The sequence below is a fragment of the Pagrus pagrus genome (genome assembly GCF_965226575.1).
Source record: "Pagrus pagrus genome assembly, chromosome: 6".
Taxonomy (NCBI): domain Eukaryota; kingdom Metazoa; phylum Chordata; class Actinopteri; order Spariformes; family Sparidae; genus Pagrus; species Pagrus pagrus.
In genome coordinates, this window is record NC_140190.1 from 27,564,753 (window position 1) to 27,589,467 (window position 24,715).

Below are 24,715 nucleotides of genomic sequence, written 5' to 3' on the forward strand. Positions count from 1 at the left end.
AACCTGATAACAGTAAATGGCCGTTTGTATGTAGATGTCTTTATTTACCACAGTGGTGTCTGGATTGTGTTGGCTTTGGATGGCTTAAAACATTTGTGCAACCTCCTTAAATGCAGAATTGTGTTTCACAGCATCCATAAATGGTCCCCTGGAAATGGAGCAGTTTACCGGAGGTTCGGCTTGTTTTAGCCCATTAACTTTCAAATGAGTTTTCTCTGTTATTTCAGGCTATCCAGCTTCTTTTCAACTAGAGCCTGCTGGTTTTGAGATTTTCTTGAATCCAGTGAATAAACTAGTAGATGGACTGTTTTTGAGCTGTTTCCTTTGAAACTCTTTCAAAGGTACTAAGACGCTTTGGGTGAAATGCTAATTAACATAAATAGTGTAAATTTAATCTTGTATGAGTCATCTTGTGTTTCCAAAAATAAACCAATCTAGAACCACTGTTGTGTTAGTTGTAATCGTCACATAAAAAAAAGCCTTTATGGTTTTCAGCCGTGGTTCAAAAACCTGAAGGTTAAAGATAAGCGTGAAATCATGTAATCATTGAAAGGATAAGAAGGAAAAGTCTCAGGCCTGTTTTTGTATTCTGATATACTGGACCCTTTCTCATCGTGCCTCTACAAATTCTTCAAATGCATGGCTGAACGTACCTTTTAAGAAGCCCCAGGAAGCAAACATTTCCTGTTGGGCCCCCAACGTCCCACCCACCCTCTCTACAGCAAATTGTGTATTCTGTTGCCTACCAATTTCCCATTAATTACAGTGTGATCAGCAGACTCTACGCGATACCTTCATAATTGCCTAGAGACGAGATCACCTGGGGAGCGACATGGCAGCCAGATGGTTACAGTGCCTGCCACATCACCACAACACGGTTACAATAGAGCCTTAGGCCTTTGTTGCATTGTATAGCCTAACTCTTCCCCTCGGTTGCTGTTTGCTTTTCTACTGCCTCCATTCACACAACCTGTCCAAGGCGGGAGTGTTGCAGCGTTATTCTGCCTTGTTGTTCAGTGTACAAGTACAAGGATGGTATGGGACTCGTTGCTGCTCCCCCGCTGAGCTGGCGTCCTATCAGATTTATGCTGCCTTGTCGAAAAATGCTACCGTAGCACAAATCAGTCCACTTGTGTGTAACTCTCACAGTATAATGACGCCTTTATTTACGCTTTTTATTACAAACAGGGATAAATGTACTGTAATAACACAGGGAGCATGTTTTTACTCCATAATAACTTTATTTAAATCAGGAAGGACTTCATTTTTTGGATTAATAAATATTTATTGCAATGTGCCAATCAGATGAGAAGGGTTAGGGTAAGAGGCTTTGGGGTTTCAGCCCCATCATGACTTCTATTGTATTTTAAAAGAGAGGGTGAAGCTGTGAGCAGTATAGTAAACTATATTACAGCAATATATATATATATATATAAATTGCACTGATGACAGCTGACAACAGCAGAGAGGAGAACAGATTTGAAGTTTGACAGCAGTGACATGATCGGTTGGTTGTTTTACTCGAGGAAACGTCTGTTTGGTTTAAGTGAGCTTCATTGGCATGGTGCGACAGACCAATAGAGTCAAACAATGCTCCCACTACAGAATCATCTTATAACACACCATGACACACAGTGTGTAACTTAAAATAAGTTGTTATAGAGTATCAAATCTGCTCCCCACGTTATTTTAATACACTTTGCCTGTTTGTAATAAAAAGCATTTATAAAGATGTCATAATACTGTGAGAGTTATACACAAATAGATCGATTTGAGAGCATTTTTAAACAAGGTAGCATAAATTGATAGAGTCAAATGAACGTCTGTGTAACAAGAGTGAGCCTGCGAGCCAGCACGATGGGACGAGGGTCAGCACTTTGACAGTGTTTTATGTATGCTACCAGCAACTGGGAGGTTTAAAGAGCAGCGAGCAGCAGTTAGCAGCTAACTGAAAGAAGGAGAAAAGAAACTGAAAATGTCTGCAAAGTGTGGAGACAACGAGGTCAAGGAGCTCCTTTTCTTTGAAGCAGATGAGATTAACCACCGCCACGCTATCAAAAACCAAATACTGGGGCGGCGTTATACTGCTGTTGTTTAGTTCAGTGTAAAAAAATCGACTCTTCACAAAGAAGGGTCATTGTGTAAAAAAGACTCCGAACATCTAACAAAAAATGTATGCACTGGCCCAGGTTTTCAATGTCTTAGTTAATTTGGTTAAGTAAAAAACAAAAAAATAATGGTCTTAAACGGTCATAAAATTTGATTTTGACACAGGAGGCTAAAAATGAGTGGTTGTACTTAAGCTAGGCAAACTCCTTAACACGTTTTCAATATATCTAAGTACAAAATCCAACCAGCATGCTGTGAATCTTTGGACTTTTGGGGCCTCTGGGGGTAACAAGAAATAAAGTCTTTGGTTGTCATGAGGGGTCTCATGTAGGTATTGCCACATTTTAAGGGGTCCCAAGCCAAAACGTTTGGAGTCCAAATATATGACTAAACAGACACAATACAGATTTCTAGACTGTCATCTTATCTTAAAGGCGACGGTGGGTCAGTGCACAGACCGTCAGGAGCCTGATACTCTCATACGATCTCCTCATTTTACCTCCATTCCTTTGCAGACAATTTTTTTTAATGCGTTTGCTGAAGGTGTTCATTAGCTGCATTCGAGTGTGACTCTCATTTTGAATCCAGGAGCCTGTCAACATAATAAAAGGTTATGCTACCCATGCTTTCATGTAATACAAAGCGTGTTATTTCTAGGAGGAGGAGGAGGAGGAGGAGGAGGAGGAGTGCTATTAACAGACTGCAGCTCCGTCTAATGTGAGGAACTCGTCGACGAGCTGTGTCTCACCTACTGCTTTGGTTCCAGCTCTGCTTTCATCAGCTCCCCTTTGTTCCCGATTTGATGAAACCATACGGCACAGTGGGCTAATAAAACAGCCAAGCATTTTATTTTCCTATGTTGTGTTTGGCAGTCTCTCTCTCTCTCTGGCATGTTTAAATCCCTAAACGCCACAGTACTCTGTCCTCACAGTGCTTTTCTCCTGAGTGTCCTCGTGTGTGATCAGGTGCGTGTTTGTGCTCGAGAGACAAATGTAAGATGTGAACAGCTGCCTCTCCCCACAGCTAACTACACCAAAAACAAGCCAGAATGCTGCTTTCATTTCGCTTTTTATGGCACCTCATTACATGACTCGATCAGGCCCTCCACTGATTGAATTATGTGGGAGTGTGTGTGCATGTGTGTGTGCAGTGCAGTCGGAAAAGCAAATGAAAAGATAAACAGTTTTTTCCTCTCGTTTGAACTACAGATCTATTCTACTCTTGTATACTGTATAGGTGAACATGTAGACGTCTGACAATCTACTTTTAACTGCTACATAAAATGATTTTTGAGGCTTACATTTTTTCTATTAAAAGGATTAAAGGAACAATAATCTGTAAATAACTATGTAACAAGAGTGTTTTGTGTTTCAAATGATAAAAATGACTCCTTTTTGACCCTGCCATTGTCTTCATAGCCAACATTAAAGACACAGTACACACTTTTACTCATTTAAAGTATGCCTGTATCACTCCAAATGCCTTGATCCTGCACTGTGTTCAGCTCTGCACCACTGACCCGGGAAAAAAATCAAATAAACAGAAAATCCAATTTGATTCCAGTTATGTAACTGATCTTTTCAGGATGGGCTAAACACTGAAAAACAGCTGGACCTGGGTAATATAGGGTAAAAAATCCCCAAAAAGAACACAACAACAACAAAAAAAAATCTGTGTGCAAATCCAGATAAAATCCACGTCACTGCACTGCAGCTGTTTCACGCCGCAGTAAAACCTGGTTATGTTCCCTCTGGGAATCAAGACTGACTGGGAGAATTTAAGGATATGTCTCACAAGCAGAAACATCCACGAGCTCTGCACACGTTCACGAGCCATTTGCAAACTAATTAGAAGTTTGGAGTTAAATGCTTTCGGCTGCACGCATCACTGTGAGCTTGCTGATGTCTCCCTCACAGTGCCAGTTTGGGTGTATTGTCAAAACAAAGCCTGCACAAGGCCTCAAAAAGAAGGACGTGGTCCTCCAGCACGGTCAAAATGATGACTAAGGGCCGTTTCAGACAGAATCAGGCGTTGTGGCTGCGGCGAAAAAGTTGATACAGAAAAAACGTTTGAATTTTGTGAAACGAGAGATGATTTTGGCGAGGGACCATGGCGTTTCAACATTTGTTGCGTGACACTACAGGATATTCTATAAGTCGGGACAACTTCCAGCCATCTTTGCTGTGACCAACACCTGACGTATCTCTTGGAAAGTCGGGCTATCTCCAGCCGTGTTTGTGGCAACAAAACCAGGCGTTTTTAAGGAGAACTGCGGACATTTCAAGACGTCTTTGTCGCGACCAAAACCAGATCATTGTTACAGCAAGTTGGGACATCTCCAGCTGTGTTTGTGGAGACAAAAACGGGTGTTTTTAAAGAGACGCCTGCCATGTTTGTTATGTATGTTATGTTACAACAGAGCCCTTGAGTAGAAGTTCAAAGTCCAAATTGAACGGAAGTTCAAAATCCTGATCGTCACATGATTCACACAGACTCCAGACAGTTCAAGGACGTCTTTGGCAGGCAATTGGAGCAGGTGTATATAGAGACAGAATAGCGATTCTTGGGAATTAGTAGTCGATAAATGCATTAATGCTCTTCTGCTGAGACTCTATCGTGCTGTTAGTATTAGTGGCTCATTTCCTGAACTATTGAGACACTCCATGATCTGCCATTGCTGTGAAAAAATGGAGTAAACGGAGAAGACGTGACTCTCTACTGAAGGGCTCCGCGTCACACAAACAAGCATGGGGGGGCATTCCCACACACCAACCCTACAGCTAATCGCCGCTACGCCTGATTTGGTCTGAATGAGGCCTGACAGCTTTAAACTACAGACGGATGGTACCAGAGTTACTTTACCAATAAACAAGCGCATCATCACCCGAGATGGTGTGGAAGGCCTATGAGTAAAATCGGCACACAAACATACAGTGCTGATGGGAAAACATTCAGTCAGTGCACACACTCTATACAAGATTCCTGATAATTATTAAATAGATTATGAGTATTTACAATATATGCTAGGCTAACATGAACCAAAGGATCAATAGTGTTCATGTACTATATTTACATCTATAATGTAATTTGAGGATATTTACATAATAATTGGAGAGATGATGAGAGAATAAAGAAAAACCCATTCAGTACTGTGGATTGGTTTCCACTCAAATGGCCAGCCAAAGCTTACTCTTCAGCCTAATTCACTAAAGGCACAGGCAGGGTGTAACCTTCAGCTTCATACACACCAAAGGACCGCTAAGAGGTCAGCTAAGGCTGTTCCTATTGTTGTTTGTTGTGCTTTGTTTTTTAAAATGAGCGACAGTGCTTTGGATTCAATCACCTGTATCAGGTTATAAAGATGTTAAATTGGAGCCTTGTGTGGCTTTATGGTCACTAGGTGGCCCTGGTGTCCCTGCTGTAGGGCCTGTAGAAAATACCTGGAGGGCTGATTCACACACAAGAACTGAAAAACAAGTCTCAGCTTAAAACTTTGACCTCGGAGATGATTGTGTTCCCGAGGATGAGACTTGTTCTGACCTCGACTGTTTGTCTCTACCTCCTTCCTAAAAACCAGCTTCTCTCTGTTTCCCACATTTCGCATCCTCTCTTAACCCTCGGCATGTCCCACACTTTTGGCTCTGTCCATGTAGCCTGAACAAGCTCAAGATTTCCTTGCAATTCATTTGCATCTACCTGTGTCCTTGGTCAGAATGCAACCCACTCAAAGTCTTGGAGGAAAGTCTAACAGGAGCAGTAAAACAAAGGTGGTGGGTCAATTCTCAGGACTTGAGACCTGGAGGCAACATCAAAAATCCTCCTTTCTTCCCAATGCAGAGTCCCCGTTCTCTGCATTTAAAGAGTAACACCCAGATCAAATAAATCCATCAAATCCAATTATGGCTTCATGTGGTAGAGCATTATGTCAAATACGAGGATTTAAGTGTTTGAGCCACATCAAATGAATTGCAACAAGATCTTGAGGCCACTAAGGCTAATCTCTCCACTAAATACGCCCTTCAAACACGAGGCAGAATTTGCTTTCCTGCACTTTGGTCTCTTACTGTCCCTCCACCTATTCTGCCCCCGTCTAATCCCTGTCTTTTCTCCCCCTCCCCTCTTGTGTCTCTTAGCTGTAGCCGAGGTTCTCCATCTCGTGGCGGTATCTTAACTCCGACACTTTAGCTTTGTGCTGCTTGCTCTCCAGATGCTGCCTGAAGTCCGTCTCCTGTTCAGCTCCACAGTTGCACATGGAGCAGTAGAACTGTCCGCTGGGAGTCACGCACATGGCCAAGTCCCTGGGGATGCGCTGCCTCGGTCTGGGGTTGTAGTACGGCCCTGGAGGGAGGAAGAGAGGAGAGATGACAGACAGGACATAAAAAAAGTTAACTGTAGCTGATCCATGCCAGATTTATCCGTCATGACAGCTGGAGGCATAGGCGGTCTGGATCCCCCCTGCCTGGGAAAAAAGATTTGTCCCCCCCAATAACCCGAATCAGTGAAAACACATCATTCTAAATTACATAATTATATGCACTGAAAACACTTGTGCTAATTAAAGATGCAAAACAATGTGTTTTTATGTTTTTAAAGATCGGTCCCCCCTTCCATATTCCTCACAGTGGTTCGGTCCACTGCTAATCAACCTGCACCTCCGTCACCTTAGAGCTCAGTATGAGTGTCTGTAGAGTGTGGTGGTGCTGGCTGATCACAGTAAGCAGCTACTTAAACTAGCTAACTTAAAACAACTTAACAACTTAACAACTTAACTTAACTTAACTTGTCACAAAGGGTTAGGTTTAAGCACAAAAACACTTGGTTTGTGTTAGAAAAACAGTGTTTTGGCTTAGAATAGCTAATTGTTTTGGTCGCCACAGACACGGCTGTAGATGTCCCGAGGTCTCCTTAAAAACATGTTTTTTTCGGGACAAACGCGGCTGCAGATGGCACAACTTCCCATCAATTATCTGGTTTCCATCGTGTGTTGAGTTCTCCGTAAAAATATCCAATGGTGTCACTTCTACAAATGTTGAAACACCACGATCCGTCATCAGAAATATCTGCCGTGAGTTCATTAACATGTAATGTGAATGTGATATGACATGTTTTGTAGCATACATCTAATAAAACACTACTTTTGGAGCCACCTTTGGTGTCCCCTTCAGGAACTGCACTTTTTCCAGTTTATTGTTTTTCCCCCAACTGTGCAGTGAAATATCCGCCCTCGGCTCGAGAGATACTTAAATGTAGAACTTGTGGTTGTCAAAAATTATTGAGATGACGAGGCTGCAACTAATTAGTGTTTTTATAAACCATTATGTGTCTTTCTTTCAGTTAATTCATTGGACGTTTAGCCAGTAAAATGTCAGAAAAATTCAAACAGAACTCAAGGTCTTTTGTCGAGCTAGCAGTTCAAAAGATATTCAATTCAAAATTGTAAAAGAACAGAGAAAAGCACATGGCATCTGCAAAGCAGCAAATGTTTAGCTTTTAATTTTTAGCTATTATATTTTGGCCTTTTTCATGACTTTATTTGATAAAACAGCTGAAGAGAGACAGGATATGGGATGAGAGAAAGAGAGGGGGGATGACATGCAGCTAAGGGCCACAGGTCAGGCTTGAACCCTGCGTGCTCCCGGATGTTTAACCAAACTACCAGCATGACCATATGGGATTGCAGCGATGTTGGTCAGTCAGCCTCATTGGTGGCTGAAATATCTCAACGGCTACTGGATTAATCACCACATCCTCAAGCACCTTGTGGTTTTAAGTGAAATGTTTTCAACAACTACTGGATGGATTCACATGACATTTGGTCCTGACATTCACATCACAATGTTAACATTGTCATTGTGAGCATGCTGATATTAGCATTTACCCCAACACACCAAGTACATCCACACACAAGCGTTAACAGGGCTAAAATGGCGTTAGACTCTTAGTCATCTGGGATTACAGCTAGGTGGATCATCTGAAAAAGAGAATTGCTTGTGTGTGTGTGTGTGTGTGTGTGTGTGTGTGTGTGTGTGTGTGTTAACACAGCAGAAAAACGAGAAGGAGATAGAGAAAGAGATAAAAGACAGCGAGAAGGAAACCGCAAGAGAGAGAGAGAGGGAGTGCAGCTATTTTGGGGTTTGTCCATCAAGAAAACTGATTAAATCAGCAGAACGTTTGGAGTGTGTGTGTGCGTGCGTGCGTGCGTGCGTGCATGTGCATGTGCGAGAGTGGATGAAAAAGAGAGAGTGAGACAGGAAGGGAATTGGCTCCACTGTGTGATTTATCCTGCTTTAACTGGAGCTGAGGTGCTACTGTTTTTTCTCTGTGGAAAGATAGAGACATGGGGAAAGACGGCAAGAAAGAGATAGTTGTTTGACGTCAGCAGAAAGTCTGACGTTACCGTGTCTGGATCTGTTTTCACACACACACACACACACACACACACACACACGCACACACACACACATACAAGCTCACAGAGGCGAAAGCAAACACTCACACAAATGCACAGAAAACACGGTGAAGTTAAGATCAGCTTTCGGCCAATAATGTTATCTGCTAAGCCCTTACAAGAGATTAAAACTCGGTCCAATCTGTGCAACTATCTTTCCCTCGGCGATACAGTGGTAAAGCTTTGTGCCAGATTTCCAAAACATCAAAGGAGGTGGAAAAGTAGGTGCTCCGAAGAAGTGTAGAAAACAAAATCCAATGAAAGTACTTTCGGTGAAAAGGTAAAATATTTACAAGATTATTTCTTACATTTTCTGCACGGTGTCGACGAACAGAGAAACTGTGTCCCTGGCAGGGTGAATTTAAACAAGCAAATGAAACGTCAAATAAGAAGCCGACTTTGTCAGGTTACCGTAAAAAGTCTCGTCTTGGGAAGACAATGTTTACAGTTTTCTAGTGTTCACCATGTCTATTTATCCAGCTGCAGCAGTTTATTTCACTGATATATTCTAACACAAGTGGATGGAAGAAATACAAGATTTTTTTTCTCAGCCCCAGGGAGTCTGCTACAGCTCAGTCAGCTACTGGAGTCCATAGTCGCATTCTAGACAGGAAAATTGACCTCACAGTATATATACTGCACATACTGTGTGTGCGGAGGACATTATGGATTACCTCACAATATATGAGAGGAAAATAAATTCTGAGCCACTACAGGACAAATAGCTGTGCCGCACAGTTTGAACGTGGACTATCGAGTTCTGTAGATACTTCCAGTTTAAAGGTTTAAAGATACTTCCAGTTTTCAAGGAGGATAAAGGAATAGTTGACTGCTGATTCTTTCTCTAACCTAACTCTGAGACGGGTCAATTCCCCACAAAATTCATGTCAACTTTTAAACAAGAGCAATAGGAATCATTCTGACTAGAAACATCACAAACTGGCATGGTTTGTGGACGGCCCAGGACAAGAAGTCTCTACAGCGAGGGACTCAAACTGCCCAGAACATCATTGGTGCACATCTACAGAGCGTCGGTGATATCGATGAGGTGAGGTCTCTGCACAGAGCCCAGAGGATACTAAAAGACAACACCCACCCCAGCCACAGTCTGTTCACCCTGCTGCCGTCTGGCAACAGATACAGAAGTATCTGCTGCTGTACCACCAGACTACAGAGCAGCTTCTTTCCTCAGGCTGTGAGACTCCTGAGTATTTGTTTTGTGTGTGTATGTAGTTTAAGAATTACAAACAGAAATTCAATTGACCAATCTTCCATTGCATGATTAGTGACAATTAAATGAATCTTGAATCTTGAATATGTAATGATTCATCTAGTTAGAAGTAGCTTGTTAGCATGGCAGTTCGTAAAACAGGAAAGGTGTTTGGTTTGTCCGCTCTGGGCTACTGTAGAAACATGGCGATTGTAACATGACGGCCCCTATGAAGAGGACCTACTCCCTCTGTAGATACACAAGCTCATTCTAAGGTAACGCAATAGATCCCATTAAACCCCCTGAAATACTACACACTGGACTTTTAAACATTAACATTTCCAATTGAAACACAAATGTGCATCTAGGTCTATGTCACTGGGTGTTTCTGTGTTTCTGAGCCTCTTAATTCTTAATTTTCAAATATCTTACCTGGCATGGAGGCAGGAACCTGCGGGCTGCGGCGGTTTTTCACCAATCTGTACTCACTGCCATCTTTCCTGTTTCTTCTTGGGGTTGCCTCATTGCTGCCCTCCCTGAAACAGGCAGAGAGCCAGAGTGAAAATCACTTTCACACATTCTGAACGGTGAGAAAAAAACAAAGTATGTGTTTTCCACAAGTTTCACTCGGCTTCGTCAGTAACCAACAAGTCAAAATCACCCAGTGTTAAGTTTAGTCATTTTTTGTGTAAAACGGAAGTGAACTCAGTAACTTCAATTCAGTCTATATCTACCCACTCGTGTCTGGTGAAGTGTGATAGTCCCCAATACATAGGAGAGCTCTGTAAACTTACATGTTAATGGAGTTCTGTTGGGCCTCAGCGAGCCGTAGTTTCTTGGCATGGTTCTTGCCCTGGTAGTGGGCCTGTGCAACTGCCAGTGAACTGAAGGAGGCGTCACACAGCTTACAATAATCATTCTCTGTGGCCAAGATGACCCGAGTCGCCCCCTTAAACAATGCCTGCAGAGATGGGACAAAGCCATGCAGTGTTTGTGATGAGGAGTCAAGAGTGAGAAAGAGAAGAAATAAATGTTTTTAGGTCCGATGGGAGGAACTAAAGGATTTATTCCACAACTTCCCAAAATTTTCAACTGGAAAATATACACTGATGAAAGTTATTAAATTATGAAAGAAATCACATCCATTTGCAAACTTCCAAAATACTATTATATTATTAGTTTGACATATTTAAAAGATTATGAAGACATGAAAAACTTGCAGGTTCTGATGTCTATTATTTCTACACTTTTAAGGATTATTAGGTGAGGTAGGCAGGTAAATATAACACAAAACTTTCTATGGTACATTTTATAATTTTGGCAAAAATTTGCTATTTATTTATATTTTCGCTTTTATCCAAAGTGAACAACAATGACAGCAACACAAACATAAAAGCAGCTCTTCGACAGCATGGTGAATCCCGAAACCTACAATGACTAATTTTTTTGGGCCACGGGAGGCAGCAGAAACAAACTGATTAGGTGAAAACAGTTGCTTATTTACACATTCAGCAGTTACAGAATAACATTAAGATTGATTTGGAGTTACGCCTCAGGCTGCTGGTCCTTTATTCACTGTCTTTTAGTCGCCACCAACTCCTGAGGGGAATATCTGACTCTTAAGCTGCTAAATGCTCCGTTATGTTTCAACCTGCTTGTTGCTAACTTTGTCTGTCTGCTGTTTGGTGGTGCACTGCTGCTTTATAGAGCCTTTTCATTGAAACAGCTGCATCCTATGGCTGAAAATGACACTATAAGAGCGGTACTGTTTGAAAACACCAAAATATTAGGTCGGGCGGACAATGAAACAATAAGCTCAAAGTCTTTTTTATTTTTTTAAATATCGCCATTTGATCGATGAAAATATGGGTGACAGCTTCTGTTTGAGAAAGTGTGGCTTTACAATAAAATGTATTATCTTCAACAGTTTAATTTAATGACATTGTTAATAGTAATTAGATATCCTGCCCCCAATTAGTTAATTAAAAAAAATTAAATGTGCTGGTTCCAGCACTGGTGGACTTGCAGTAAAAGTGCCCACTTGGATGGCAAATGAAACATGATAAAGTGCCATCTAGGCTGCACTAGTGGACATTACGACATTTTATAGACAAAATAATTCATCAAATGATCATGAAAATAATCGTCAGATTTATCAATAACAAACAAATGTTAGTTGCAGCTCTTCTGTGGTTTTATCATCTTATAATCTGACTCTTGGTAGCACTGAGTAATACACATTTGAGTCGGGGGAAATACATATTTCCCTTTTAAATTGCTGCTACAAAGTGAGGAGACAGAAAATTGCTGGTGGTGAGTGGATGATGTGAGTTTCCAGTGTTCAAATGAAGCAGCGTGACTCTGCAGTTCCCCACCGCCTCCTCACAGGGAAATGACCTCTCTCAGCAGATTGGCCACTTCAGCAGCAGTACACCCACCTACTCAACTAGAACTGTATCATTTAGGTAGGTTGGTGCTGAGTTGCTAAGTTTGGATCTGACCTGCTTGCCTGCGTCACCATCGTTGGATCCTGAGCTGAGGGCTGTCTGGCCAGCCGCCTCGAGGACTTCTGGGATCCTGATGGCTGGAGGCTGTTGACTTCCAGCGTAGAAATTTCTTAACTTTTTACTGTGGTTCTTCCCCTAGAAAGACAGAGATATTAATCTTTGTTTATTATTAATGTTTTACATGTTTTGTACAAGTATGAATGTGTAGTTAACTGACTTGGTAGTGAGCCTGTGCCTGCTGGGCGGAGTTGAGTGTAACGTTGCACAGTTTACAGTACAGCGGTTTACATAGTTCCCCCAGCCCCAGAGAGTCCTCCTGCTCCTCCGTACCCAGCGGGGACCCCTCATCCTGGGGCTGCTCGCTGACTGGGGCTGGCTGACCCAGGAGAGGACTTGGGATGATGCCAGACACCGGGGCAGGGATTAGAGTCGGTCCTGGTGGCCTTGGAGGCATCTGTGAAAGGTCTGGGCTGGGAGCGGGAGGGGAGGAGAGGGGGCTGGGAGGGAGGGGGAACTGGCCGGCTCTGGGCGCCACCACAGGAGGGGGCACGAGCGCGTGTGCAGGGTTCAGAGGTGGAGGCCCCAACGGTTGCGTGAGGTCCATGGTTGGAGGCACTATTGCTTGTGTGTGATCTACAGGTGGGGGCCCCAAGGTGTGTGCCATCGGTGGAAGCCTCAGTGGCTGAGCTGGGGCCATTGGAGGGGGGCCTAAGCGGTGTGGTGGGGTAATGGGGGGAGGCCTTAATGTGTGAGCTCCAGTTATGGGAGGGGGCCCTAATGTCTGGGTGGGAACCATAGTTGGAGGTCCAATTGCCTGAGCCGGGGTGATGGGTGGTGGGCCGAGAGGCTGCGTAGGCGCCATTGGTGGAGGTCCCAGCTGGTGCAGAGAGTCCATGTGGTGGAAAGGCTGCTGGGGGTGACTGAAGAGACTCAGAGGAGGCTTCAACATGGTCTCTGGGCCTGTTGACATCAGAGACATTACACACTTTGAGACAAATATTACAAATCAAAGACATTTACACAAGGAAATGTAATAACCTTGATGAGGAAGTCACTGTTGATGCAGACAGACACGGCAGCAATAACACGAGTGAACTACCATTCATGTTAATTCAGTATTTGCACAATTGTACTCTTTATATTGCATGCCATTTATTGCTTTAAATGAACAATATTTAGCTTCTTGGGATTAGAAAATAGATTTATCTTCACTCCTGTTTATCAACCTGACTGCAGCAGCGATCCACAGAGGTGACCGCCGTTGTCGGGTGTTTCTGTGATGTTGACTGCTGACTGGAGCTGGAGGGGAAATGTACTTTACTTCATGAACCTAACGTTACAGAGGAGAGAGAGAACCGGAGTCTCTGGTGAGAGCTGAATTGGTGTGTGCTGTTGCTTGCTAACGTTAGCTAATGGCTAATGTAGAGTGATGTAATCACTTTTTGGGGCAGATAAACTGCACAAATGATCGCTCTGTGGTGAATACACCATTAAGCAACCACCGCTGCTGATGAAAATCTATCTGAAATGACAAGATAATGTGTGTTATGTTTAGTCATGTTCGCCAACTTCCCTATCCTCGAAGTAGCGACTGGTGACCACATGAAATGCAACATAACTTTGACTAAACTTGTGGATTTCTGTGGTTTGAATATTGTTGGAAATATTTGGGATAATGTAAGTACACAAATCAACAAAATATATGTCAAAGGTCTAGTTCTTTTTTGATATCTTAATGCAGAATTCCTTCATATATCTTCAAGGGCTTAATGGCTTTAAAACGTGTATGAACACGTGTACCAAAGAAATTTGAAATTGTTCAGAGAGTGAATGCAAAAACAGAACGTATTTAGACGTTTTTAGCCCTGTCGGTTGGTCTGTCCAGATTGAAATATTTCAACAACTATTGGATGGATTGTCTTGAAATTTTGTACAGTCATTTATGGTCCACAGAGGATGGCGCTGTCTTTTCTATCTAGCGCCACTTGCTCATTAAAATTTTCACTTCACCTCACATTGGCACAGACGTACAATCGTTCCCAGATAAATTATCCAAATGGTGCTCTGACTTTTCCTCTCCACCAGAGGAAGAAGGGGTGCAACAGTATGAGATTTTCATGGCAAGATAACCGTCTGAGAAAATATCACAGTATATTGTATTACATTATTTTATTGTTAAGAAGAACAATTGTTTTTATGGGTTTTTTTATCACATAAGAGGTACAACGTAGTGAAACTGGTTCTCTGCATTTAACCCAACCAGGAAGAGCAGACACTAAGCTGTGCAGACACACAGTGCCTGGGGACAAGCCCCAGATCTAAGCTGGTGACATTAGTATGGTAGAATTTAATACCATAGATAAGATAATGTAGTAGGTTAACCATAATTTTCACACCACAGTACACCTTCAAACTGCTGCAACCTGAACTACCATGTAGGCTGAAGGCTACCTTCTTATTCTGAATCATTATCTTAGTCTGCATCAAACTCCACCTTGGAGAATGTAAGATATAATAAATTGTTAAGCACCAAATTTTGTGAGAATCCACTGAGGCAGACATGGGTATGATCTCTTCTGGTAGATTTGTCCTGAAGCAAGTTATCAAGCAGAAAAATGAATTTGAAGTCAATGTCTTGTATAAAAACAAATCAGGCCCACATTACTGAGAAATCTGCTTGTAAGATGTCCTACTGACTGAGGGACACAAACAAACATCACACACTGTAAGCAAAATATCACGTCCCGTGGCAAAGATAAATATGATTTGCATTGGATTAGAGCAGCGATGACTAGATGTTGTCTAACGTTCAATATGTATACGTATGAAACTCTAATGAGCGATGTACAGTGACAGCAAAAGACGGCATGTATTTGTCGGAGCCCTGAGGCAGGAGCGATGTATAGAGATGGGCGAACAGAAACACATTCTCGGACAGAGGAGCTTCACACTCCAGTGGGCATCATGAAGATGAGGGCCAAGCCTGCAGCGCCTGCAGTCATGCATACCGGACGTCACATAGACATACATGTGCACACACAGAGACAGTGACAATAAAAATCCTAAAGCTTCCCCGATCAGAAGAGATCACAGCCTGAAGTGTGACTGTGTGTGTGCGTGTGTGTACGTGCATGGCATGGCTGTGTATGGATACAATTTTTTTTTAAAAAAGCACGTTGCTGCTTACGTTTGTGCCGCTCTAACGCTCCATTGTGTGTGTGTGTGTGTGTGTGTGTGTGTGTGTGTGTGTGTGTGTTTGTGTGTGTGTGTGTGTGTGTGTGTGTGTAACTACATATATTGTCAGGTCACTAATAGGCCAACAGCTGTGTCAAAACTCGCTGTGCTGGAAGCTTTTATCTGGAATCCAATTGGAGGCCCGATGGCAGTGATTCATGGACCTAAAATAACCTCGGAGTGTTTGTGTTTCCAACTGCTGCTCGCTGTCAGTCTGTCAGTCTGTCTGTCTCGCCCTGTCTCGCTGCCTGAGTGTCACCTGGCATGGCTGACCTCAGGAGAAAGGTATGCTGGACAAGAGACTGACCTTACTGCAGTCCTGTCGACTGCAAGACGAGACTGTGGAGGGCTGTGGAGCAGAGCTGGGCGAGATGCTTCCAGATTAATAAAGTCATATTATGCAGCAGTTGCGTATAAGTAAATATAAGTTTCACTCGTCACTGACTTTGTAATTGTTGTGAGTGTCATATCCTGCTCATGAACGCTTGTACATTTGCTGTTTTTCAGAGCATCCGGAGCAGCAACAGTGATTCACTTGTATTGAACAGCAGAGGAAGTGGGATAATATTGGCCACGGTGGTTGGACAGTCAAAGAAAAGCAGTTCGCTAGGCCTACAACTAGCAATCATTCCTACTGTCGATTAATCTGCTGATTATTTTCACAAATAATTGATTAATAGTTTAGTCTTTAAGAATGTCAAAACACAATTTCCTACAGTCTTCAAATTGCTTCTTTTGTCCAACTAACAGTCCAAAACCAAAAGACTCTTCATTCACTGTCAAACATCACAAAGAAAAGCAGAAAATCCTCACATTTACAAAGCAAATGTTTTTTGCTTGAAAAATGACAAAACTCATCTGTTAACAGCTGGCATTAAAAAAAGAATCAAAATTCTAAAAAATAAAATGAGATGCCCAAAATGAGCAGAGAATGTCTCTGCAATGACAAGGTCAATATGAAACAATACTGGTACCAAAATAAAGGTAACACTTCTGATTTCTGCAGAGGTGTAAGCATCAGCGTAGATCTCACTGGGTCAGAGGAAAATGAAGTTGGAACACAGCGTCAATAAAATATTTCATATTTTGTAGTATAATAATATAATATAATGTAGTTGCAGTCCAAAACCTCTAGGAAACCACAGCACAACATCTGGACATTCCTCCTGTCAGGAGTGATGCTAATAAAGTGCAACAGAGCAAAGTTATAGAGAATTTAGTGGAGATATGTTCGGGCTGAATCTCTAAACAGGACATTTTAGCACATTTTGGCACCATCTTTTCCATTTTAGCTTCCTCAAGTTTCAGTCAGTAAAACTTCTTCAGTTTGTCTTACTTCACTGACTTCACTTTAGGTATTCATTCCATCGACACACAACTGTTTGTGGCCTTGAATCTGTAGTCTCAGCTTTTACATGGCGTATGGTTTGTATTGTCAGCACCAGCTTTGTAGGTTTTGCTTTAGTTGCTTGGTGATTGAATTGTCTTTTGGTTAGGTAAAAGTGGTTATGATGTGCTTTAAGCTGAGCTCCTTCCTGTTCAGTGCATGACTATGCTGCTACATGATTACAATATGGAACATTTTAAGATTATGCTTCAAATATTCAGATTTTCAGTGTAGTCTGTTGAATCAGACACATTCTCTGTGCTCAACAATCAACGTTACCACCGTCCACAACCAGATCCACCAACCACAGACAGCAGATCATCAGTCTAATCAGCCACGGCTTCATAAGAACCCTTCAACCCTGATTGAGACAGCCTGCCAAGCAGTCCTGAAACCTCACCACAGCATTTATAAGCACAAAGGACGACTGACCCTCTTCACTTGATATTATCCATTAATCAGTCCAGAGAACACAGTCCCAACATACAGTAGATGAATATCTCCCTACATGTGCATTCACTGTACAGCAGTCAGACTGTTAAGGAAGCTAGGAGCCTTCTTACAGTTCTTCTTCATCTCCTGGTGAAGCCACATCGTGTAAAATCATTGCGTAGTCATTACTGTGTCAGAAACAAACATATTATTCCAAATGACCGAGCTGAACCACGTCTTAAAGAGTACATTTCCATCCATTTGCTTGATTCTTTATATACTTCAGCATGAACTCCGGTCTTACGTTCTCTGTGTTTCAGATCTTCTGTGAGGCTCAACCTCCAGAACCTCTTTCCCTACAATCCAGCCTGGAAGTCCCACACTTCTGATCATTAAAGTAAACTCTACAAACATCGACACAAGTCGAAACCCTTACAGTTATTTTGGGTGTTTCTGAACAGCTTGATTTACCAGTGACTCCTTGAACATGCTGGCATTTTCAGTTAATGAATTCCTCCCTCTCTGAGAGCACTTTAGAGATGATCGAGTAAATGAACTCGAAAAACAGTATTAGTATTCACAACTGCTGCATTTATTTAGAAACACAATGAAACTATTCTTATTTTATACTAGGGATGACACCATTCTCTAAATCGATTGAAGGTCACAATTTGATTTGACTTTCAATGATTGAAAGCGAAAGCTAATTTATTTTCTGTGACTTAATAGTTAAGCAATCAGTGAGGGGGAAAAAAGTACCTTTACAGAGTCAAGAGTAATAGAAAAAAACATAGTCTCTCAACCTGATTTTTATTTAGATTGATCCATAGTCTATTTCTTTTCATTTTTTAAGGGTAGAGAGAAGCAAGAGTTTTGAAGAAAGAGATATAATTATATACACCAAGAGGGGAAGAGGTAAAACAATAATAAAATACATAAAACTGTTTGCAGCAGTTTGGCTTTTTTCAGTTGCATATATGTTAAAGTAAGATATTTGGATATCTATAAGGATAATTATAGGAAAATAAATAACAAAGAGTTGATGTTCCTTCGATTCCTTATCTTGACAAGATCAGGTCTCAAAGGTTTGACAAACTGCACCCATCTTTTCTAGTGTTAAATGAATCTAAATCACGACAATGCTACTTGACTATTATGATCATGGTAAGCACTGTGAGCAGTGACTGACTGGTTCTGAGGGAAACTGGGCCCAGTGGTTTTGCTCTTCTCATCACATTTATGAACACATTTGCTTTTTCTAGCAGGGGAGAAAAATGCGTTCAGGAAAGCAAAATGTGCCATCATTATCCAGGAGAAAACCCAGAAGCAGCTACAAACACATTAATTACTAGCTACACGTGTGGCGATTACGAATAGTTCTTAGTCAATACTGTGGTAGAAACCACTATTCCGCCTCTAATGCAAAACAAGATCCTCAGTGAATCACTCCAAGAATCACAGTGAAACAAACAGGAGAGCTTTTAATTGCACCACTTTACATAATAAAGAGGAGATCGGGGCTGATTTTTGGACAAGGACAGCAGAAAGCCGAAATTGTCTTTGATTTCGGCTGCTACCTTTCCCTAATCTTAATGTGAGCTAGATAGGCCAAGGGCAGTTTTGTCCTCCTCCTCAGAGACCCAGATCCAGGCCCACAAAGTGCTGTCTACAGAGCTGCAGCACATACACATGTTCACAGCGGTGGACCTTGCTGCAAAGTCAAGAAAAACTTTGTTTGCGTTTGAGTTTTTGGAGAGGACACAATCAAGTATCAGGATTATGTAATAATGCTCGTAAAATAACTTGGAACTGTTTTTTGAGCTTGACTCAAGATTTCTTGGTTTGCTGGCTTTGAACCATCCTAAAAAAAAAAACTCCTGTCCTGGAGCCTGATCATCTCATGGCCTCCACTGAGAATCTCTAAATAGGCCAAGTGTTCATTTTCTCTCGAGTTTTTTCTTGCCATACTGTGTTGTGTCACATCAATTATAGAGCAATGAGAAGCACATGCCTCCTGCACTTATTCCATCTGCTTCACTGGGCACTGGACGAGCGGAGGAAGCGATGAAGACGAGATAGGTCTTACTGTACCATTACAGTAAAGCCAGGCTTCCACTTGTATATCCCAGTAGTACTGAAGGCTTGAATGTCATCATAATAATAAACAATAAAGCGAGTTGTGCTCCTCTGTAAAGTCGCTAAGTGCTATCACCTGGTCTATGCATTAGGCTGCTGTTACTATATTGATCAGCAAACAACTAGCACAGGACATCTAGCTTTGTTGAGTAACTAATTAATAATTAACTGTATAAAAAGACAGAAACACTGACAAAAGCCATCACGAACAATCCCCAACCTTAAACGATTGTTGGTTTTGAAGAATTGTCATCAAAAGTTCCCCGTTGATTCATGAATAATATACTGTCTCAGTACATATCAAAGTTGCAACGATTAATCGATTACCTGACACGTTTTGGGAACAATGATCAACATTTTTCAACATTTTCAGACATTTTATAGATGAAACAACTCATCGAATAATCGAAAAAATAATCGCCAGATGAATCAACAGTGAGGGAAGAACGACAAGAGAAAAAAGAAAGTAAGCAAGGCCGATCGTTTTAGAAAATGGTGACGGCAAGCTGTTTTGCGGATGATAGTCAGTCACTAGCTGCTTTGACCTGCAGGGCTCGTGTCTGGGCTGCAAGTACAGCTTGTTTTATGCAATTATCGCCAACTGTTTTGATAATCAATGAATCGCTTTGAGACATTAAGAAAAAAGTCAAATTCTCTGATTCAAGCTTCTTGAACGTGAATATGTTCTGGTTTCTTTCCTCCTCTGTGACAGTAAACTGAATATCTTTGGGTTGTGGACAAAATAATGGACTCATCAACATTTTAAAGGACGACCAACTTATCGATCAATCAAGAAAATAGTCGACAATGGAGATAATTGTTAGTTGCAGCTCTAAACATTTTATATCATTTGTTTAGTGGCTGCAGTGCAAGGAAGTCACGGCAACATCAAGAAGAGAAAAAATAAAGTCCGAAGCCCATCGCATTAGAAAATGATGACAGCAAATCGTTTCATATGTATTCATAGTCGGTCACAAACTGCCTCGTCCTGCAAGGCCCAGAAATAGTTCAAGTGATTTAAATGTGGATGGTTTCTGGTTCCTTTGCTCCCCCATGGCAGTGAACTGAATATCTTTGGGTTGTGGACAAAACAAGACATTTAAGGACGACATCTTGAGCTCTGATCTACATTTTTCACCACGGTTTTACAAACCAAACAACTAATCGATTAATCGAGGAAAATAGTAATCAGATTGATCGACAATGTAAATAATTGTTAGCAGCAGCCCCACACTGTCTCAATTTGACTTCCAATCAATTACAATAACTTCCACTAACTTCAATCTGACACTTTTTGCAGTCTGTGCATTCTCAACATGATAGATGGTTTAGTGACGTGACAGTTTAATGGCAGGAAGATTACCAGGAGGATTGACCGGCCTTAAGGCTGTGTCATCTGACTCATCTGTGTGGCTGTACATGACCACGATGACACATGCTGGCCTCAAGTCCCTGAAACCAGCAGCAAAGCCTGTTTTTGCAGGTGCAACAAAGAAACACTTAGTGTAATTGCCACATGCCACCATCAGCTTTACAGATCAAGCTTGCAAAGGCTAGAGCGAAGGGAGCAGCGATGATTCAGTTTCTATATCTTCACTTACACTTGATTGACTGCCATACTCGACAGATGAAAGTGAAGATTGCATTGAGGCTAGATTACAGTCAGACATCTGAGGCTTCCTGGAGCATGACACATAGAGCTCTAGTGACCATTAGAGTATCTCGACAACCTCAGATTTTGCATCGCAGCATCCATAAACTGAGCAGAATGATGGCTGGTGCACCCCTCGACATGACATGAGGATGATGAGGATGAGGATGATGGTGATGACAGCAGCACCAGGGCAACCGGCTTCAACATCCACCCTCCCCAGAACAATCTGCAAATGTCTCTGGCTAGATTTTTTTCCTCCATCCCTGCACATTAGCGCATAAGACCGCTGACAGTCAGAGCAGAGCAGAGGGGAGACCCTGCATGGCAAGCCTCTCCTTACCTGGCAATCGGGCAAGATAATGGCTGCTGTCACCGTATCTGACAGGCGGAGAAGTGTAATTTCTGCAGTAGTCTGCACTCTGGTAGTACGCTGCATCCCCGTTCTTCAGCTGCAGCGCCATCATCGCAGTCACATCCCTCTGCCAACTTCTTCTCTCCAAAAACCGGGCGGTCAGGCAGGATGACAGTCGCTACCATACGCTCAGACACCGTGGCTTTCCCCGCAGGGGTGTTCTCCAGAGCAGAGCGAGAAACAGGAAGTGACTGTACGTGTTAATCCGCGACATGTAAACACGTTGCGTTTGTATTTTTCAAGTAAGTGTCGACAGAGATGCTCTAATCCGTGAAATTAGATTTTCCAAGACACTAATCACGCCGAGGTTTCCCCTGGCACCCCTCTCCCTGTTGGTACAGTCCATTTCCGATGCCACCGCTGCTGATTTGCATGGGTGGCAATCATGACACATTGTATAAATATGTTACACCTCTGTGGTGCGCTCACTTCACCCGAGCGCCTATTTATGAGTGTCAGATCTGCTGGGACAACAGCCGGAGTGATGGAAATGTACAGAAAGATATGGGCAAAGAAAGGATACAGTGTTACAATAGTTATAAAGGTATCGAGCATGTACACATTGAATTAAAATATTTACAAGTAGATTATTATTATTATTATTATTATTATTATTATTATTATTATTATTAATATTATTATAGTTAACAGCATTGTTCTTCTTCTCTGTGTTTGCTGGCGGCTGGCAAACCAACTTTAAAGGTGCATACAGCCACGTACTATGTGTAAATGCTACACTTATTAAGTCAACTAAAGCTATTTGAGTTTTGTGTTAACGGTTCTATTTATCAGCTTTAATTTCATTATCTGCCCATAACCGATAATGTAACTTTTGCATTATCGGGCCGATAATGTATAGGTCTGATATATATCGTACATCCCTATGTATTATTATTATCATTATTATTATTATTATTATTATTATTATTATTATTATTATTATAGTAATAGTGGTAGTGGCAGTAGTAGTAGTAGTAGTAGTAGTAGTGGTAGTACTACGTAGTGGCAGTAGTAGTAGCAGTAGTAGTAGAAGTAGTAGTAGTGAAAGTAGTAGTAGTCGTGGCAGTAGTCGTAGTAGTAGCCTAGTAGTAGTAACATATTAAATTGTAGCCTACTACACCATACTATTCACAGTACTTATGAGTTGTATTATTATTATTATTATTATTATTATTAGTAGTAGTAGTAGTAGTAGTAGTAGTAGTAGTAGTAGTGAAAGTAGTAGTAGGAGTGGCAGTAGTAGTAGAAGTAGTAGTAGTAGTAGTAGGAGGAGTGGCAGTAGTAGTAGAAGTAGAAGTAGTAGTAGTAGTAACATATTGAATTGTAGCCTGCTACACCATACTCTTCACAGTACTCATGAGTAGTATTTGTTGTAGTGGTGGTATTAGTACTAGTAGTAGTGGTGGTAGTAGTAGTAGTAGTAGTAGTAGTAGTAGCAGCAGTGGTAGTAGCAGTAGTAGTAGGAGTAGTACTAGTTGTAGTGGTGGTGGTGGTGGTGTAGTAGTGGCAGAAGCAGGGGTGTCGCCACACCCTTTTTACCTGGGCATGTGCCCCGGTAAACATGCGCTGTGCCCCCCTGTAAAATTCCAGATGAAATTTCATGAATGAGTCTATTTTTCATCACAGACAGTTTATGATCACATAATAATATCCGTACCCCTGCGTTATGACTGACGCGTCTAGGAGTAGTTGACAGCTCCTGTGACAATGTACATTCATGGTGGTATTACCACGAGGGAACACAATCAAACAGGAAAACTCCCTTATTGTGAAACTGTGAGAGCGTGCGCGTCGCCAGACACTGTGCCCCTGTAAAGCTGCAGGCCTAGCAACGCCCCTGGGTAGAAGTAGTTGTAGTAGTAACATATTTAATTGTAGCCTACTAAACCATACTATTCATAGTACTTATTTCATTATATTTTATATCACTACACAGTACACACACAGACTCCATAACATAAACTTGAAAGCTCCAGAGGAAAATATGGAATGTAGTCATTGAGTTAAGAAGTATATATGTATGTATTACATACTGTGTGTACAATTTATGTTTTGTGCATAACATTTCTATATATTCTTATATGTCATGTTTATAATATATTATTCATACTTTTCCTCATATCTCATATCTATCTATCTGATATAGGCCTATAGGGCTTCCTTACTTGTATTATATCATTTTATAGATTTCCTTTAAATAGTTGGATTTCTATCTCTTTACGTCCAGCCTGATTTTACTACAAAATGGAGTAAAGTGAAAGTATACAGTAGCAGAAAATGGAAACACTCGAGTAAAGTACCAGTACCTAAAAATTCATCCTAAAAGTGCTGTATTTAGGAACAATTTTGAAGTATCAGGTCCACACCAAAACACAATATGCATGTTCGAAAATAAGTTGGTAAATTTACCCAAGTACCTGTACTTCACTTGAGTATTTCAATTTTACTGCTACTGTATTCTCCACTACATTTTGGAGGCAAATATTGTTCTTATTACTCTCTACAATAATTTGATAACTTAGTTACTAGTTACTTTTCTATTTTTTCTTAAAAATGCTGAATATAAGATTGATAGCTGGCCAGGCTGTTATATAAGTGGTCATCCCATAGTAAACAATATGTATATATATGTAAATACAGTATGTGTATAAAACAAGTACATTTAATGTCAGATACATTTCATCACAACCCTTTCACTCAAGTACTATTTGTATGGAGGACTTTCCCTTTCACCAAAGTAATATCTTGAAGACATTTGGGTACTTTATACAACACTAAATATATTACACTCTTCATATTCATATACACACATACATCAAGTACTCATAATATTTAAGTTAATGTACTTAGTTACTGTCTACCACAGCTGTAAAGTGTGAATCTCTCCCCTGCAGATCAATAATGTCTCATCTTATCTACTGTGTATCTCATCAGGTTGTGGGCTACTCAGTGAACGCAGCGTCACGCCCACAAACCCAGTAACAGTTTTAAAAAGCTATCTGTGATATTTGAGGCCCTGTAATAACAGCTGAATAAAAAAAAATACGATGTTGTGGTTTGAAACACAACTGAGAGGCGATGTGTTATACCACCAATACATCACAGCGATGATTCACACTCAGTTTCACTCCGTGTGTGTGTGTGTGTTTGTGTGTGGGAGGAAGGGAGGAGGGCCCCAGACAGACA

At 41.4% G+C, this 24,715-nt stretch overlaps 1 protein-coding gene across 1 annotated transcript; it reads right to left on the reverse strand.

Moving 5' to 3' along the window:
- Positions 1-1,446: 1,446 nt before the first annotated feature.
- Positions 1,447-21,595, reverse strand: zmat3 (zinc finger, matrin-type 3). Its single transcript, XM_084356196.1, has 6 exons — positions 21,458-21,595; positions 12,492-13,234; positions 12,269-12,409; positions 10,562-10,728; positions 10,200-10,303; positions 1,447-6,447 (listed from the first exon to the last, which is right to left on the reverse strand). Exons 1-6 carry the CDS (start codon positions 21,579-21,581, stop codon positions 6,239-6,241), a joined length of 1,488 nt encoding a protein of 495 aa, XP_084212322.1. The 5' UTR covers positions 21,582-21,595; the 3' UTR covers positions 1,447-6,238.
- Positions 21,596-24,715: the final 3,120 nt, after the last annotated feature.

Bases quoted from the DNA above. Each gene is read 5' to 3' on its own strand.
- zmat3 (XM_084356196.1), bottom strand. From the start codon at position 21,581: ATGATGGCGCTGCAGCTGAAGAACGGGGATGCAGCGTACTACCAGAGT. The intron at 13,235-21,457 runs GTAAGGAGAGGC...TGATGTCAACAG, and splicing joins TTATCTTGCCCGATTGCCAG to GCCCAGAGACCATGTTGAAG. The intron at 6,448-10,199 runs GTAAGATATTTG...TCCTCCCTCCAG, and splicing joins GGTTCCTGCCTCCATGCCAG to GGCCGTACTACAACCCCAGA.